The sequence below is a fragment of the Taudactylus pleione genome, unplaced genomic scaffold (genome assembly GCF_031769625.1).
Source record: "Taudactylus pleione unplaced genomic scaffold, aTauple2 ptg000069l, whole genome shotgun sequence".
In the NCBI taxonomy this organism is placed as follows: domain Eukaryota; kingdom Metazoa; phylum Chordata; class Amphibia; order Anura; family Myobatrachidae; genus Taudactylus; species Taudactylus pleione.
Genome location: NW_028284471.1, coordinates 11217160 through 11230318, shown reverse-complemented (window position 1 = coordinate 11230318; position 13159 = coordinate 11217160). Strand labels below are relative to the sequence as shown.

Below are 13159 nucleotides of genomic sequence, written 5' to 3'. Positions count from 1 at the left end.
AGAAAAACCGTTGTAGGCAGGCGGCTAAGTGCGACGTAGCCCAGGGGCGGGGTTAGTGTCAGAGATCGCATGCGCGGTGACTGTAACGGGAGTAGGGGGCCTGTGGGAAACGCGTGACGTGCTTGGCAGTTGCCCGCGGCGCGCTGGTGACGTAGGAGAATCCCCTAAACCTCGCCAGCAACAGGCACAGCACAGTCTGCTATTGCTATTCATCGGCCGTCAGCGCTCGTATACCGTCATCCAGCTGTGAGTATATAGAGGAGCGAGCACTTGGCAATGGAGCCTGAAGGATAGTTAGCCGGTGCCTCAGTAGCATGAGTGAGCAGCTTCCCCCAAAGGCCAACCTAGGACATTTGCTAGGAATGAACAGGGCCGTCGGGGGACCCGGTGCACTTAAGACACCCCTAGCCCTTGTCCCACCTAAGACACCCCTGGCCCTTGTCCCACCTAAGACCCCCCTGGCCCTGGTAGTATCCAGATTTTGTAACCCAGATAAAGAATGTTAATATTTTTACGTTTCCAAAGTGAATATTTCTAATTTCTATTTCAGGAATGACTGGTCTGTACCTTTGGTACCATAACACCGATTTAAATATTTTTCCCTCTTGTCTTTTCTCTTGGCCAGTTTCAGGCAATTCACTCAACCCAGCCCTTATTTTTATTCCACAATGTCTAATTTTTATAGGGATAACAAACATGTCCTTTATTAGAGGCCATGTGTATACCAGGGATTCAGTACCAGACACAACCCTAATTGTATGGAGTTTGTATGCCCTCCCAGTGCCCTGGTTTCATTTCACTCTCCAAAAACATACTGTTTAATGTATTGGCTGCTGACAAAAATAGACCATAGTTTGTGTGGAGGGGAATTTAAACTGTTTGCTCCAATGGGGTAGAGACTTATGTGAATGATTAATGATGACCTCTGTACAGTGCTGTTGTAATATGATGGCACTATGGTCCTGATCACTGCTGAAATTCCAAACACAGCACACTTGTGAAAATATGCCAATAACTCAGCCTCCATCGTGTTCACTGAAACGCTCACTCGGGCATCTTACATCCGCTGCTTATGTACAACATTAGAATCATCGTTTGCACATCGAACCTTTGAGCAAGCCTATGCTGTCTAAGAATGAGCATCTTGCCTAAGACGCCAGGGCCATTGTAGCTGAGAACAAATTTGCAGAGGCTCACTAGGGCACACCCAAAAACAGTCCTGACACACTTAAGTTTTTGGAGCCACCCCAAGTTTCCTCCCCCAGATGCTTACTACCTGTCACTCACTTTGCATATAAATCCTCCCTGCTATCCTCCTGCTAATTCATCTCCGCGTGTGCGCAGTGAGATTTTAACACATGCACACTGGCAAAAAATTGCTCCACTGCATCCTACATTGACATTGCTTGTATCTCTGAATCAGGCCCTATATAAATGACTGATAATACATATATGGGACGCAACAATTATTGTGTAACAGGTACTTATGTAAACGGATACCTTTTTTTTATACTTTTTTAATTTTAGAGCTGTGTTTACATGCAAATGCAATTAGCATTTAAACTCCGATCAAGCATTTAATCATGGTGTATCCTGTAGCTAATTGTCTACTTATAAGAATTCTGGAAATACACCACTGCCACAGTGCACATCGTTATTGATTGTGATCTGGAAAGGACTGATTGATTATTATGATACATGATTCTTTCCTGTATGTGGGCTGTGTTCCTCCCTGAATCGCTGCAAACCCCTTGCAGGAACCACCAGATCAGTATCTCCTGAAGCCAATTATTATACAGGTTGAGTCTCACATATCCAAAATGCTTGGGACCAGGGGTATTTTGGAATATTTGCATGCCATAATGACATATCTTGGGAATGGGACCCAAATCTAAACTCAGAATGCTTTTATGTTTTATATACACCTTATACACACAGCCTGCAGGTCATTTTATACAATATTTTTAATAATATTGTGCATCAAAAAAGTTTGTACATACTGTACATGAAATTCATTTGTTTCATCTGCACATTATACACACAGCCTGAAGGTTATTTTATACTGTAGTTTTAATAATTTTGTGCTTTAAACAAAGTTTGTGTACATTAAACCATCAGAAATCAAAGGTTTCACTTTCTCAGTCATGCTAAAAATATTCCGTATTTTGGAATATTTGGATATGGGAGACTCATGATGCCTTCCAGGAATTTTGTATTGTGCAATGTTGGTTATTTCTTCTGGCACATATGTTCCTAAAATTTATATGATTGATCGCATTGAATTCACTTGGGGCTTTTTTATGTTCTTACTATATAACAATTGGTATATCTTACTGTGACTGTTACTCACATTTATTATATTTAGTACAATGGTGTGAATGTTTTTGTCTCCTTCCTTATTTTTTTTCTTACACAACATTCCTTAAAGAGTACATTATGCCAACAGTCAAACATGGTGGTGGTAGAGGGGATGCTTTGCTTCTTCAGGACCTGGGCCATAATTTATTAAATTAATGAATTCAGCTCCCTAACAGAAAAATCTGAGGGAGAATGTCCGATCATCAGTCTGTGATCTGAACCTCAAACAAAATTGGGTAATGCAGCAAGACGATCCGAAGCACAAGAGCAAGTCCACCTTTGAATGGCACAAAAGAAACAAAATTAAGGTTTTGGAGTGGCCTCTTTGATGTCCTAACTGGAATCCAATTGAGAAGCTGTGGCAGGACCTTAAACGGGCAATTCATGTTCGAAAACCCTCCATTGTGGCTGAATTAAACCAATTCTGCAAAGAAGACTGGCCCAAAGTGATGTGAGAAACTGATCTCCAGTTATTGGAAGTGTTTGGTTGCAGTCTTTGCTGCTATAGGTGGCAAAACCAATTATTAGGTTTAAGAGGACATTTAATTTTTCACATAGGTGATATATGTAGGTGTTAGTTAACTTTTTTTTTACATCAGTAAATTAAATTATCACTTAAAAACTGTACTTTGTGTTTACTCAGGTTGTCTTTGATTTATATTCAATTTTGTTTGAAAATCTGAACAATGAAGTGTGACACATGCAAAATGAAAATAAATCAGGAAGGCGGTAAAAAGTTTTTCACGTCACTTTTATAGAACTAATGCACAAATAATGGGATCAGTATAATAACCATACCATGTTGTTCTTTTTTTTATTGTTATTCAATAAACTGAGGATGATTATTTTTTATATTGTTTTGCAGATTGCAGTCACCTGGTAAAATGTATAGATATAAGGTAACACTTAAAGATCGCCATCAGCTCTACAAGCTTATAATCAGCCAGCTGCTCTACGATGGACACATTAACGTTGCAAATGGTCTAATCAATGAAGTTAAACTGAATTCTGTGTGTGCTCCTTCGGAACAGTTACTCCATCTCATCAAAGTGGGTGAGTAGTGTCTAAAACACCTCTGATTACAGAGCTAGGCGCCTGCAGCTGCACACATTGCATAGATGTTACTGGCGGCCAAGAGTCGGACAGCGTCCTGTCTGGCCTCTCCTATAGTGGTTTAAACTTATTTGGAGCAGCCAGTGCATTCTCTGATCCCCTCCGATCCATTCTGTGATCCCCTCCCCATTATCACTACTGGTTCATAGTTACATTGCTGATATGTAAGGTGTGAATGTATTTTCCTTTAGACCAAAATCAAAATGACCAGATTGTTGTATTTAGGGCTTAGTATCAGTCACTCCAATTCAAAGATCTCATGCCATGGGTTTTAAAAACCAATGACCCTGATCTAATGACACAATGCTGTATGTGTGCATGGCATAAAAAAATTCCCCTCCCACTGAAGAGGAGGTGGTGATAGATACTAGACATAATCTAACCAATTATGTTAGGTATGTACTTGTATTTACTTTGAGGGCTTTATGCTTTGTATATTAGTGGATTTGTATTATAGTTGGTTCTTGCTGCACAATTTTACCTTTTGATTACTATATAAAGACATGTTTTATCGTTGTATTCCAGTGTATGGAACCTGGTCTAAATACACATATACTGTACAGACTTCATCTACCGCCTTATATTTTGATGATGGATCTTCATAGATCTTCATAGCTTGTTTGTTGTTGTTTGAAGGCATGGAGAACGATGACAGCGCAGTTCAGTATGCCATCGGCCGCTCTGACACAGTGGCCCCTGGCACGGGCATTGACCTTGAGTTTGATGCTGATGTACAGACGATGTCTCCAGAAGCCTCAGAGTATGAGACCTGCTATGTAACCTCACACAAAGGACCCTGTCGCGTGGCCACTTACAGCAGGGACGGACAGCTTATTGCAACTGGATCAGCCGACGCCTCCATAAAGATCCTGGACACCGAGCGGATGCTAGCTAAAAGTGCCATGCCAATTGAGGTAGAGCGTTCTTATACTGCACAGACACTGACAAATGAGCAATAAATAGATTTTCTTTTATGAAGGGAAATTAGATGGATGTATGGACACTGGCCCATACTGCAGTGGTCTGATTTACTTCATGATGCAAAAGGCATGTGTGTCAGCAATTCACAGCAGTTTTGGTGCTTGCAGGTGGCATTGCCTTGTGGGTAGTAAGCCTCAACCCTGAATGAGACTGCAGATTCTGGGGTTTATTTACTAAGGTGCGGGTTTTTAGAAGTGGTTTTGTTGCCCATAGCAACCAATCAGATTCTAGTTATTACCTTCTTGAAGGTGCTAGATAAATGTTAAGTAGAATCTGATTGGTTGCTATGGGCAACAAAACCACTTCTAAAAGCCCGCACCTTAGTAAATATACCCCACTGTATAAGAACGCTATGTACTGCATGCTTTTTTCCCACTCCTGATTTATAGCTAATTGAGCTGGTAATCAGTGTAGATGAGGTGTGATGACATTCCTTATCTGTAATAAGGTACTTTAACTATTTGGCCCTAAGATAAAATGTTGGGATGAAGGAAACGGCACTCTCCCCTTCAGCTGTGTTATTGGGCCGGTGTCTGCCAATTGGAATTCTTCTTTGCAAAAGTTATTTGCCGATGACTTGGCAGTGGGGGCAGATGTTATTCTCTTTATCACTATAGCACCTGCCAAAGAATCTGCAACCCGTAGACTCTGTTACTTTTGGTAATGTTAGATACAGTCTGTCTTAGAATATATTTAACAACTTTTATTGTAAAGCAAGTTGTATGAACTTCATTTCATATAAAAATATATCTAACATCAGTCTTCCAGGACAAGTATAACAGAGAATCACCCCAATAATCTGCTAGTGGGGACTTTGCTCATTTCATTGTATAATTCTTCCTGAGGCCACCAACTTGCCAACATTTGCTGCCTCACATTGTGACTCTCCCTCTGTTACATGCTGCCATATAAGTATAGAATGTAACCTCTCATGAGCAGGGCCTTCTTCCCTCATCTGATTCTCCTTCCCTTACTTTTACCATCATCTCCTCCCGACTACAAACGGTACCAAACCTTTGGGCTCTGCCACCCTGCTGCTTATTTGGGTGTTGTGACTGCTGCTGTAGCAATGTTTATAAGCCATGTCCTGCAATGTGTTGTACTGTATGTGACTTTTTTTTCTTGTCTTGTTCACTGTGTTTATGTACTTTGTAAGGCACTGCAGACCCTTTGTGGTGTCCTATAAATAAAGGATACTAATTGAATTTAATGGTAGATCAGGACCACACTACCCATCCTCTAATTTCATTACTAAAAGCTTCTGAAGTTGGTCTCTGCATTTTTGTAAGGTTAAGACCGCATTATGGGCCTTATTCAGACCCGGTTGCAAGTGGGTCGATGGTGGCCCAGTGCGCACGCGAGCCCCGGAGCGAGTGAGACCTTCACTCGCTCTGGAGCTCGCAGCAAAACGGGGTGGCTGACGATGTTGATCGACAGCTCGCCCCGTTTTGTAGGCAGGTAGGGGGGGGTGGCTAAACAAACGGAGGCGTTCCCGTAGGAACGCCTACCGTTTGTGGGCGTCCCTACTGACATCACTCGTGATGTCAGTAGTGGACTTCCGGCTCTATTAGAGCTGGAAGTCCACTTGGCATCGCGAGTGCTGAGACCCTACCATAAGGGTCTCCTCACAATGCCGATGGTCACGATAATCGCGCCCATCGCCAGGCCGCTCGCACAAGCTGTGGGTAGTCACCCACAGCTCTGCGAGCTGCCTGGAGACCGGAATAATAATAAAAATAGGGACGCCCTGATTCAGAGCGAGCGCACGCAAATAGCGTGCACCTCTGAATCAGGCCCTATGTCTGTCCCAAGCAAGTTTAATTTGCCCAACAGTAGTAGCCGCCATCACTTCCTTCATTTTACTGAAGTTAATCTTCCTGTTTTTCAAAACTGCACAAATGGAAATGTCACCGCTCCCACCAGATCAGCCTATCTGACTTTCTGATCATGTGATTGGCACAGGTTGGTTTGTCCCCACCCACTTTAAAACTGAGACAATACAGATGAGTATAATATGAATAGTGAATAGAAAAAGGCGCTCACACGCTAGTGATATGATTTTTAGTAAGACCTTTTAAGGACTTTTACACTTAAATATAAAAAATATAATAATAATAATCCTATTTCTCTGGGAGGAGGAAATCCACATGAAGAACATATAATCTCAGCACTGCAAAACATGCCTAGCTCACCACTTTGTCTACATTTGCACATAAAAGCTATTCATAACATTTACAGATATATAACAATTTGAGGGATGACTGCCGTCTTTTACAGACAGGGCTGTTTCTAAAGCAGCATTTGCAGCTAATCAGCCTGTTTTCACTGACTGTGCTTCCCCCATTGGAGCCCCAGGAGTTGCACACTGGAGCAGGATTTCCGCATGGGTTCCACCCTTGTGGGTAATATAGCACCCGCTATTCTTTTTCATTTACTATAGTAAGGATGCTGCTTCTTATTGGATGAACCACAGACCACCGAGAGAAAATCTGTGCCTGGGATTGCAAGGGGAACCCTAGAAGTAGGACCTGTCTCCTACACACAGTGAATTGCTGCTTTTTCATTATTATTATTATTTATTATAGTAATCAACTCACTGGGAACCAGTGCCTCGTGGATATTAGTAATGGAGTAGCTCACCAGGCCACGCTATGAGTATTGGTTCAGCACTTAAAATGGCTGCCTCCACAGTGTGTAGTGGAGAGTACTGCTTTCTATGCTTGGTTATACGAAGAGTGCAGACTCCTCAATAGATGACATGGCTATTTAAAAGGAATTTAAATACTGTTTAAATGGTGTTAGGGCATGACATCTGCATGGACAAGGGCATATTGAACTAATATCCTGGATAAATAAAAAATGCATGTGTTTACAATAGTCACTGATTTATTAAAGTACAGATGCAGCTCTCCCTTTATTCTACCCCCCTCCATTCTTTTACAACCCCATCCTAGCTTAGTACCAAACATGTTTTCCACACAGAGGTCTTCTAAGATGCTAAAATTACAAAGCACTGTTTTATAACTACTTGTACATCCTTATGCCAAATATGGCTCTCTAAAAGTCTCTTCTCCTATCTTTGCCAGGTCATGATGAACGAAACCGCCCAGCAGAACATGGAAAATCACCCAGTCATCCGAACATTGTATGACCATGTTGATGAGGTCACGTGTCTGGCTTTCCACCCCTCAGAGCAGATCTTGGCTTCTGGCTCAAAAGACTACACCATGAAACTGTTTGATTATTCCAAACCCTCAGCCAAAAGAGCCTTTAAATACATTCAGGTCAGTGGCGTTCACCTATGTGCTAGTGAGACAAGTTTAGCCATTTCATTATCTACAGTCTCCCGCCAACTACACTGCAGTATGATTTTTCTATGGACTGTTGTTGGTAATGGATTGTAGTAGTGGATGTAAGGGTGTGATTTATTTTCTGAACTCGCCTGACTGTATTTACGATGTACACTTAATGTGTTGCATAAAATGCATTGGCATTAAACCAGTGTGCCTAAATGTTGCACCCAGCGCACACCAAGGAGCATGCCTACCCTTTATTCTCAGGAGATGCCTCCGCAAGCTAGAAGTGCAGGGAACCTAAGACTGTGCCTTCCCCACACTTATCTCATTTCTGCAGTCTCACTCTGCAAAATCAGATCTCGTGTTTTTGCACTGCTCCCCAAGCTGGCAGTGTGATGGGGTAGAGCAGTGGGCAGAGGAGGGGTCAGGACAGGGCGGAGCAGCGGGCAGACTAAGGTGACCCTTTATATGTCAAGTCTGCAATACAAGCGTTTACAGTTAGGGATTTTAACATTACATCTAGCATTAGACTCATGCTACATAACAATGCCTACTGGATTGTGTGAGCTGAATGTATAATACATTTATAGTACATTGCAGCTTTGAAAATGTTTATTTGCTAAAGCAGAGATTATTTAAACAGGGCCACTGACACCAAATCATATAGGGATTTCCCTAGATGATGATTAAAGAGTTTCATGGCTGCTTTGTAATGAATACTTAGGTGGAGTTCCATGTATTACTGTGTTTGATGCGTTTACCAGATCCACTTGGCCATAGTTTTTCTTTTAAGCATAAATTGTGTAACAGTACTTGGGTGCAGGCCTTCAACACTACTTGAAACCTATTAGATAGTCTTCTGGAGCAACTCTGCATTAAGTGTAGTTCTCTAAATAATTGTTTTTCTATTCCCATAGTTTAGCACCTTTCAACTCTATACATTGACTATGCACCCTAATCCAGTCTTCTAATAGATTATCATTTCTATAATTTACCAGGAAGCAGAAATGTTGCGATCAATCTCCTTCCATCCATCAGGAGACTTTATCATTGTTGGCACACAACATCCCACACTGCGGCTGTACGATGTAAACACTTTCCAGTGCTTTGTTTCCTGCAACCCTCAAGATCAGCACACAGACGCTATCTGCTCTGTCAACTACAACCCCAGTGCCAATACGTACGTCACTTGCAGCAAAGATGGCTGCATCAAGCTCTGGGACGGAGTCTCCAACCGGTGCATAACCACATATGAGAAGGCCCACGATGGGGCAGAAGTGTGCTCTGCTATCTTCTCTAAAAATTCCAAATACATTCTTTCTAGTGGCAAGGACTCTGTGGCTAAGTTGTGGGAGATCTCTACTGGACGCATGTTGGTAAAATACACAGGTATGCTGTTGCAATTGTATTTACCTTTCTTTCTTTTTTATAACTTAGGGGTGGGGGGGGTAAAGCCTTCCTCTAGCACTGGAGAATGTTCGTTTGGTTAGTGGAGTATGCACAGATGCTGGTGTTTATTTTCTAATCTAAACTAAGCACTTGTGACCAGGAGAGGGCAATGTTGTATTGAGTCTTTACCATCCAGCAATTAGAAGCCATTAGTGTTTCAGACATAGGCCCGTATTCAATTAGTTTTGTACCCACGATACTTTTTCGCATGTCGGACTTTTCACCTACACCGCGTGTTCTGGACGCAAAAACTTTTTTGTGTGCGCCCCACTATTCGCTGTATTCAATTCCAAAACGCAAAAACAGGTCCCAGCGAAACTCTAACCAGTGAAAAGTGCTGTCAGAAATGGGGAAATCAGCCTGACACCCCTCCAAAAGATGCACTAATACTGGGGATCAATATACATGTCCCTGAATAGCCCTACTGAAGCACTTAAGTGCTGTCAATTGCTCCTAATTAGCGCCTTTGCTCAAGTGGTGAAAAATAGCATTAAGCTGTATTTTTTGGAGAAAATAAGTAGTCCTGTCAAATATGAGGTACTTTGAAAACGGAGGCAAGCATATTTTGAAGTTGCAAAAGTGAAGTTTAACAAATCGTGAACCCCCCTCCCCCAGCTGTATGCACCTGCAATCAAAAAAACACCTGCATCATTCTTTTAGAGCCCCCTCAAAAGTCTATTTCGCTAGTTTTTATGCTTGTACTCCAACTTTGCACTTTTTTGCCACAATTTTCAGTCATTTCTTGGGGTGTTCCTCACTTTTTGTTAAGGTTTTTTTGACGCAGTTATCCTTTTGAGGGGCTGTCCCAAGGGTGCAGAGTGGTCGCCTCAGCTTTGCACCCCAAAATAGCGATTTTACACTTTTTTTTTTCTCCACCTATTCAGAGGCGAATCTTTTTCGCTGATTGCGTTGCTTTAGTTTTCGCGTACGCGGAAACTATTTGAAATTGAAAACGGAGACAAGTTTCCGCCTGGCGAAATTACGTCATCCGCGATACTTTTTCGCGGATTCTGACTTTACGCCTCTATTTCAATACGGGCCACAGTTTGGAATAAAAATATAAAACATTTTGCATGCAATGCATCCTGCCACTCATCGCATGCATGCTGGCATTATTGAAGATTTGGCAGTAAAAACGCAAAGAACAGCTCTCCCAATAAGAGCTGTCCTTTAGCAGTAGACGGATGTCCAGGTTTATGGCCCAGAAGTCCCTCTGTGCATGCGTCTGCTGGGAGGGATCCGATTGCGAATAGATGGGCACCACTGTCAGAAAATGGCGTTGCCCACCCTGTGCAAGCTGTATAAAGCTTTGCTTTTGGAAGGTTCACTCATTTGAGACATGCGGTCAGACAATCAAACAGCATTTTCACGGGTTTGACAGCATAATTGATAATCGTTCATCCTGTCCAAAATGTCAGGGAAAACAATGCCAATGCTATACCAAAATGAATTCCACATTACTATCCTCATAATTTGCTGGGGTGATTTTATGGCTCTGTGGATATGTATATATCCAAATTGAACACATTTTTCATATATCAAGCATTTGGAACGTTTCAGGAGTGATGTGCCATTTATCAGTGAAGGAGTAACACTGTCTCTGCAAGTTTCATCAACTGATGTAGAAATAGCATGGAGCAAATAATGTAAAATCTGCCAGAGCAGCGATACATGATCAGGCCAAAGACTGCACATAACTATCTGCAGTGACTATAGGATGCTTAGGTGTATAAGGCTTTTATGAGCTTGTCCTGACTTATGTCTCCTCTTGAATTATTGAAGCCCAGTAATGCTCTGTGTGTAATACAGCCCAGTATGCTGGAGTGCCAAATTTCAACTTGTTCAGAGGGAAACCGATGCCAGATCCATTCCTTTGTAGTCAAACAGATGTGGGCTCACACAGAAATGCTCTTAGGGGAACTAAATTATGAACAGTACCCTGTGAGAAAATGTGGGCGTCCTGGTTAGTGTGAGTGATGGTGAATTCTAATATGGTAATAGTGGGCCGGTTAAGGGAGAATGATAATGAAAGGTGATAAAGTGTAATTCAATGATTAATGGCATTAACCACACCCGACGTTTGTGAAGACTGGCCTTGTCTGACAGAAGGAAAGAACAGCATGTCTGTTGCTAAGGGCAGGAGCCACTGTATTCCTAAGTGACATCATTGCCCTGTGTAGGTGCTGGAAAGAGCCCCCATTACTCATAGTATTCTGTTATGTGTAGGTGCTGGGTAGAACCACTATAATCTTTGTTCTGTTCTTTGTAGGTGCTGGACTGAGTGGGAGGCAGGTGCACAGGACTCAGGCTGTATTTAACCACACAGAAGACTATGTTTTGCTCCCTGATGAAAGGACAATTAGCCTGTGCTGCTGGGATTCCCGAACAGCAGAACGCCGAAACCTCCTCTCCCTGGGACACAATAATATTGTCCGCTGTATTGTTCACTCTCCCACCAATCCTGGATTCATGACCTGTAGCGATGACTTCAGGGCCCGGTTCTGGTATCGCAGATCAACTACAGACTGATGATTTCTGGCTGCTCAAACTCTGAATCCATCAAATCTGTGGACTAGCTCTAGCCATCTAATTCTAGATTTATTAATGTGGTTAAACATTAAGCCACAAATGATTAAACTGTGACTCTTGTTGCCCAGTATTTGGTATGTCCATCAAGTGTGTGATGACCTAGTTAGCCAGCCTCAGGGGTGGATCAAGGAGCATACAAAATAGTGATACCTCCAGCATACACTGGTATCATTCCAGTCTCCGACAGACACCTGTATTATAGTGCTAGAGAAGATCTTTAATTCCTTGTTTCATTGTAACCAAACAATAAACCCAGCCTGTAGAGGAGTGTCTAATGCTTACCTTCACACATTAATATAACTCTTCTCTCTACTTTTTAGAAAAATCACACCATCTATCATCTCATACTGATGACAAGTTATCAGCATTTAATACCGCACACAGATGTAGATGTGCATAGATCCCAAGCTTACATGATATTTCATTTATTTTGTTGCCTACAAAGTCTATTATTCCCCACAGAATTTCCCCATAAAGGACTATTTCTTTAAAGTGCATTTCCAACTTTATAATCCAAGTGCAAAAGATCATTTTAAGTTCTACTTAAGATATTCAGATTAGTTCAATATGGCCCTTGGAAGTGCTTTATATTACCCGTATGGTTTTGCAGGTTATCTCATTAGTTGTGGAATGTAAAATTGTAGTTTCTTTTGTTTGTGCTCCAGATCCCATTCTTATTCAGTCTTATTTTGTTTATATTTTTAGGCAGTACATTTCTAATTTTTTGTCAATGTAAATTATGAATTTAATCCTCAATGTTTTTGTGTATTTTTTAAAAATTTCTATATGATATGAACATTGGTTAAGAATCCCCATGTATAACTTCCGTAGTGAATAGTGACTGTCTTTGAGGCTTGAGTAAGAGAATAAAATTTTGCAGCTAGCAGCATATCATCAATGTGATGCACCACCTGAAATGTTGGTTTTTCCCGCTATGTTATCAGCAATGAGAACACGAAGTAAACAAACTTCAAAGATCTGCATTTTTATTAGCTGGAACAATATTAATCTATTCACAAGGCAATGATGACATCACTGAGAAACAAATTATCAGGAACAAAGTGACTCATGGCTCAGTAATGTCACTACCGTCTAGTACAGAAGTATGTATGCAGCTCATACACTATCCTTCTCTGAATGGTCACTCTTGTGTCTGGGAAGTAGTGGTATATCTAAAAGAAAACAATTAACTTTATCAAAGGGGGGGGTTCTCTAATGACTATATATATATATATATATATATATATATATATATAATTTTAATCTGAAGTGTGTAGATTTGGGTAGAGAACCTCACAAAATTATATATATATATATATATATATATATATATATATATATATATATAACCATGCAAAAGTTTTAGGCAGGTG

The 13159-nt window shown here is 41.3% G+C and overlaps 1 protein-coding gene across 1 annotated transcript; it reads left to right on the top strand.

The window, feature by feature from the left end:
* The first annotated feature begins 36 nt into the window (after nt 1–36).
* On the top strand, nt 37–12684 carry CSTF1 (cleavage stimulation factor subunit 1). The gene is made up of 6 exons (XM_088467118.1): nt 37–246; nt 3224–3411; nt 4108–4385; nt 7539–7736; nt 8747–9137; nt 11467–12684. The coding sequence occupies exons 2-6, from the start codon at nt 3243–3245 to the stop codon at nt 11724–11726; spliced, it is 1296 nt and encodes a 431-aa protein (XP_088323244.1). The 5' UTR covers nt 37–246; nt 3224–3242; the 3' UTR covers nt 11727–12684.
* The last annotated feature ends 475 nt before the right edge of the window (nt 12685–13159 follow it).

Coding starts and splice junctions, on each gene's coding strand:
- CSTF1 (XM_088467118.1), top strand. CDS start 3,243: ATGTATAGATATAAGGTAACACTTAAAGATCGCCATCAGCTCTACAAG. Junction 7,737..8,746: donor GAGCCTTTAAATACATTCAG/GTCAGTGGCGTT, acceptor ATAATTTACCAG/GAAGCAGAAATGTTGCGATC. Junction 9,138..11,466: donor CATGTTGGTAAAATACACAG/GTATGCTGTTGC, acceptor TGTTCTTTGTAG/GTGCTGGACTGAGTGGGAGG.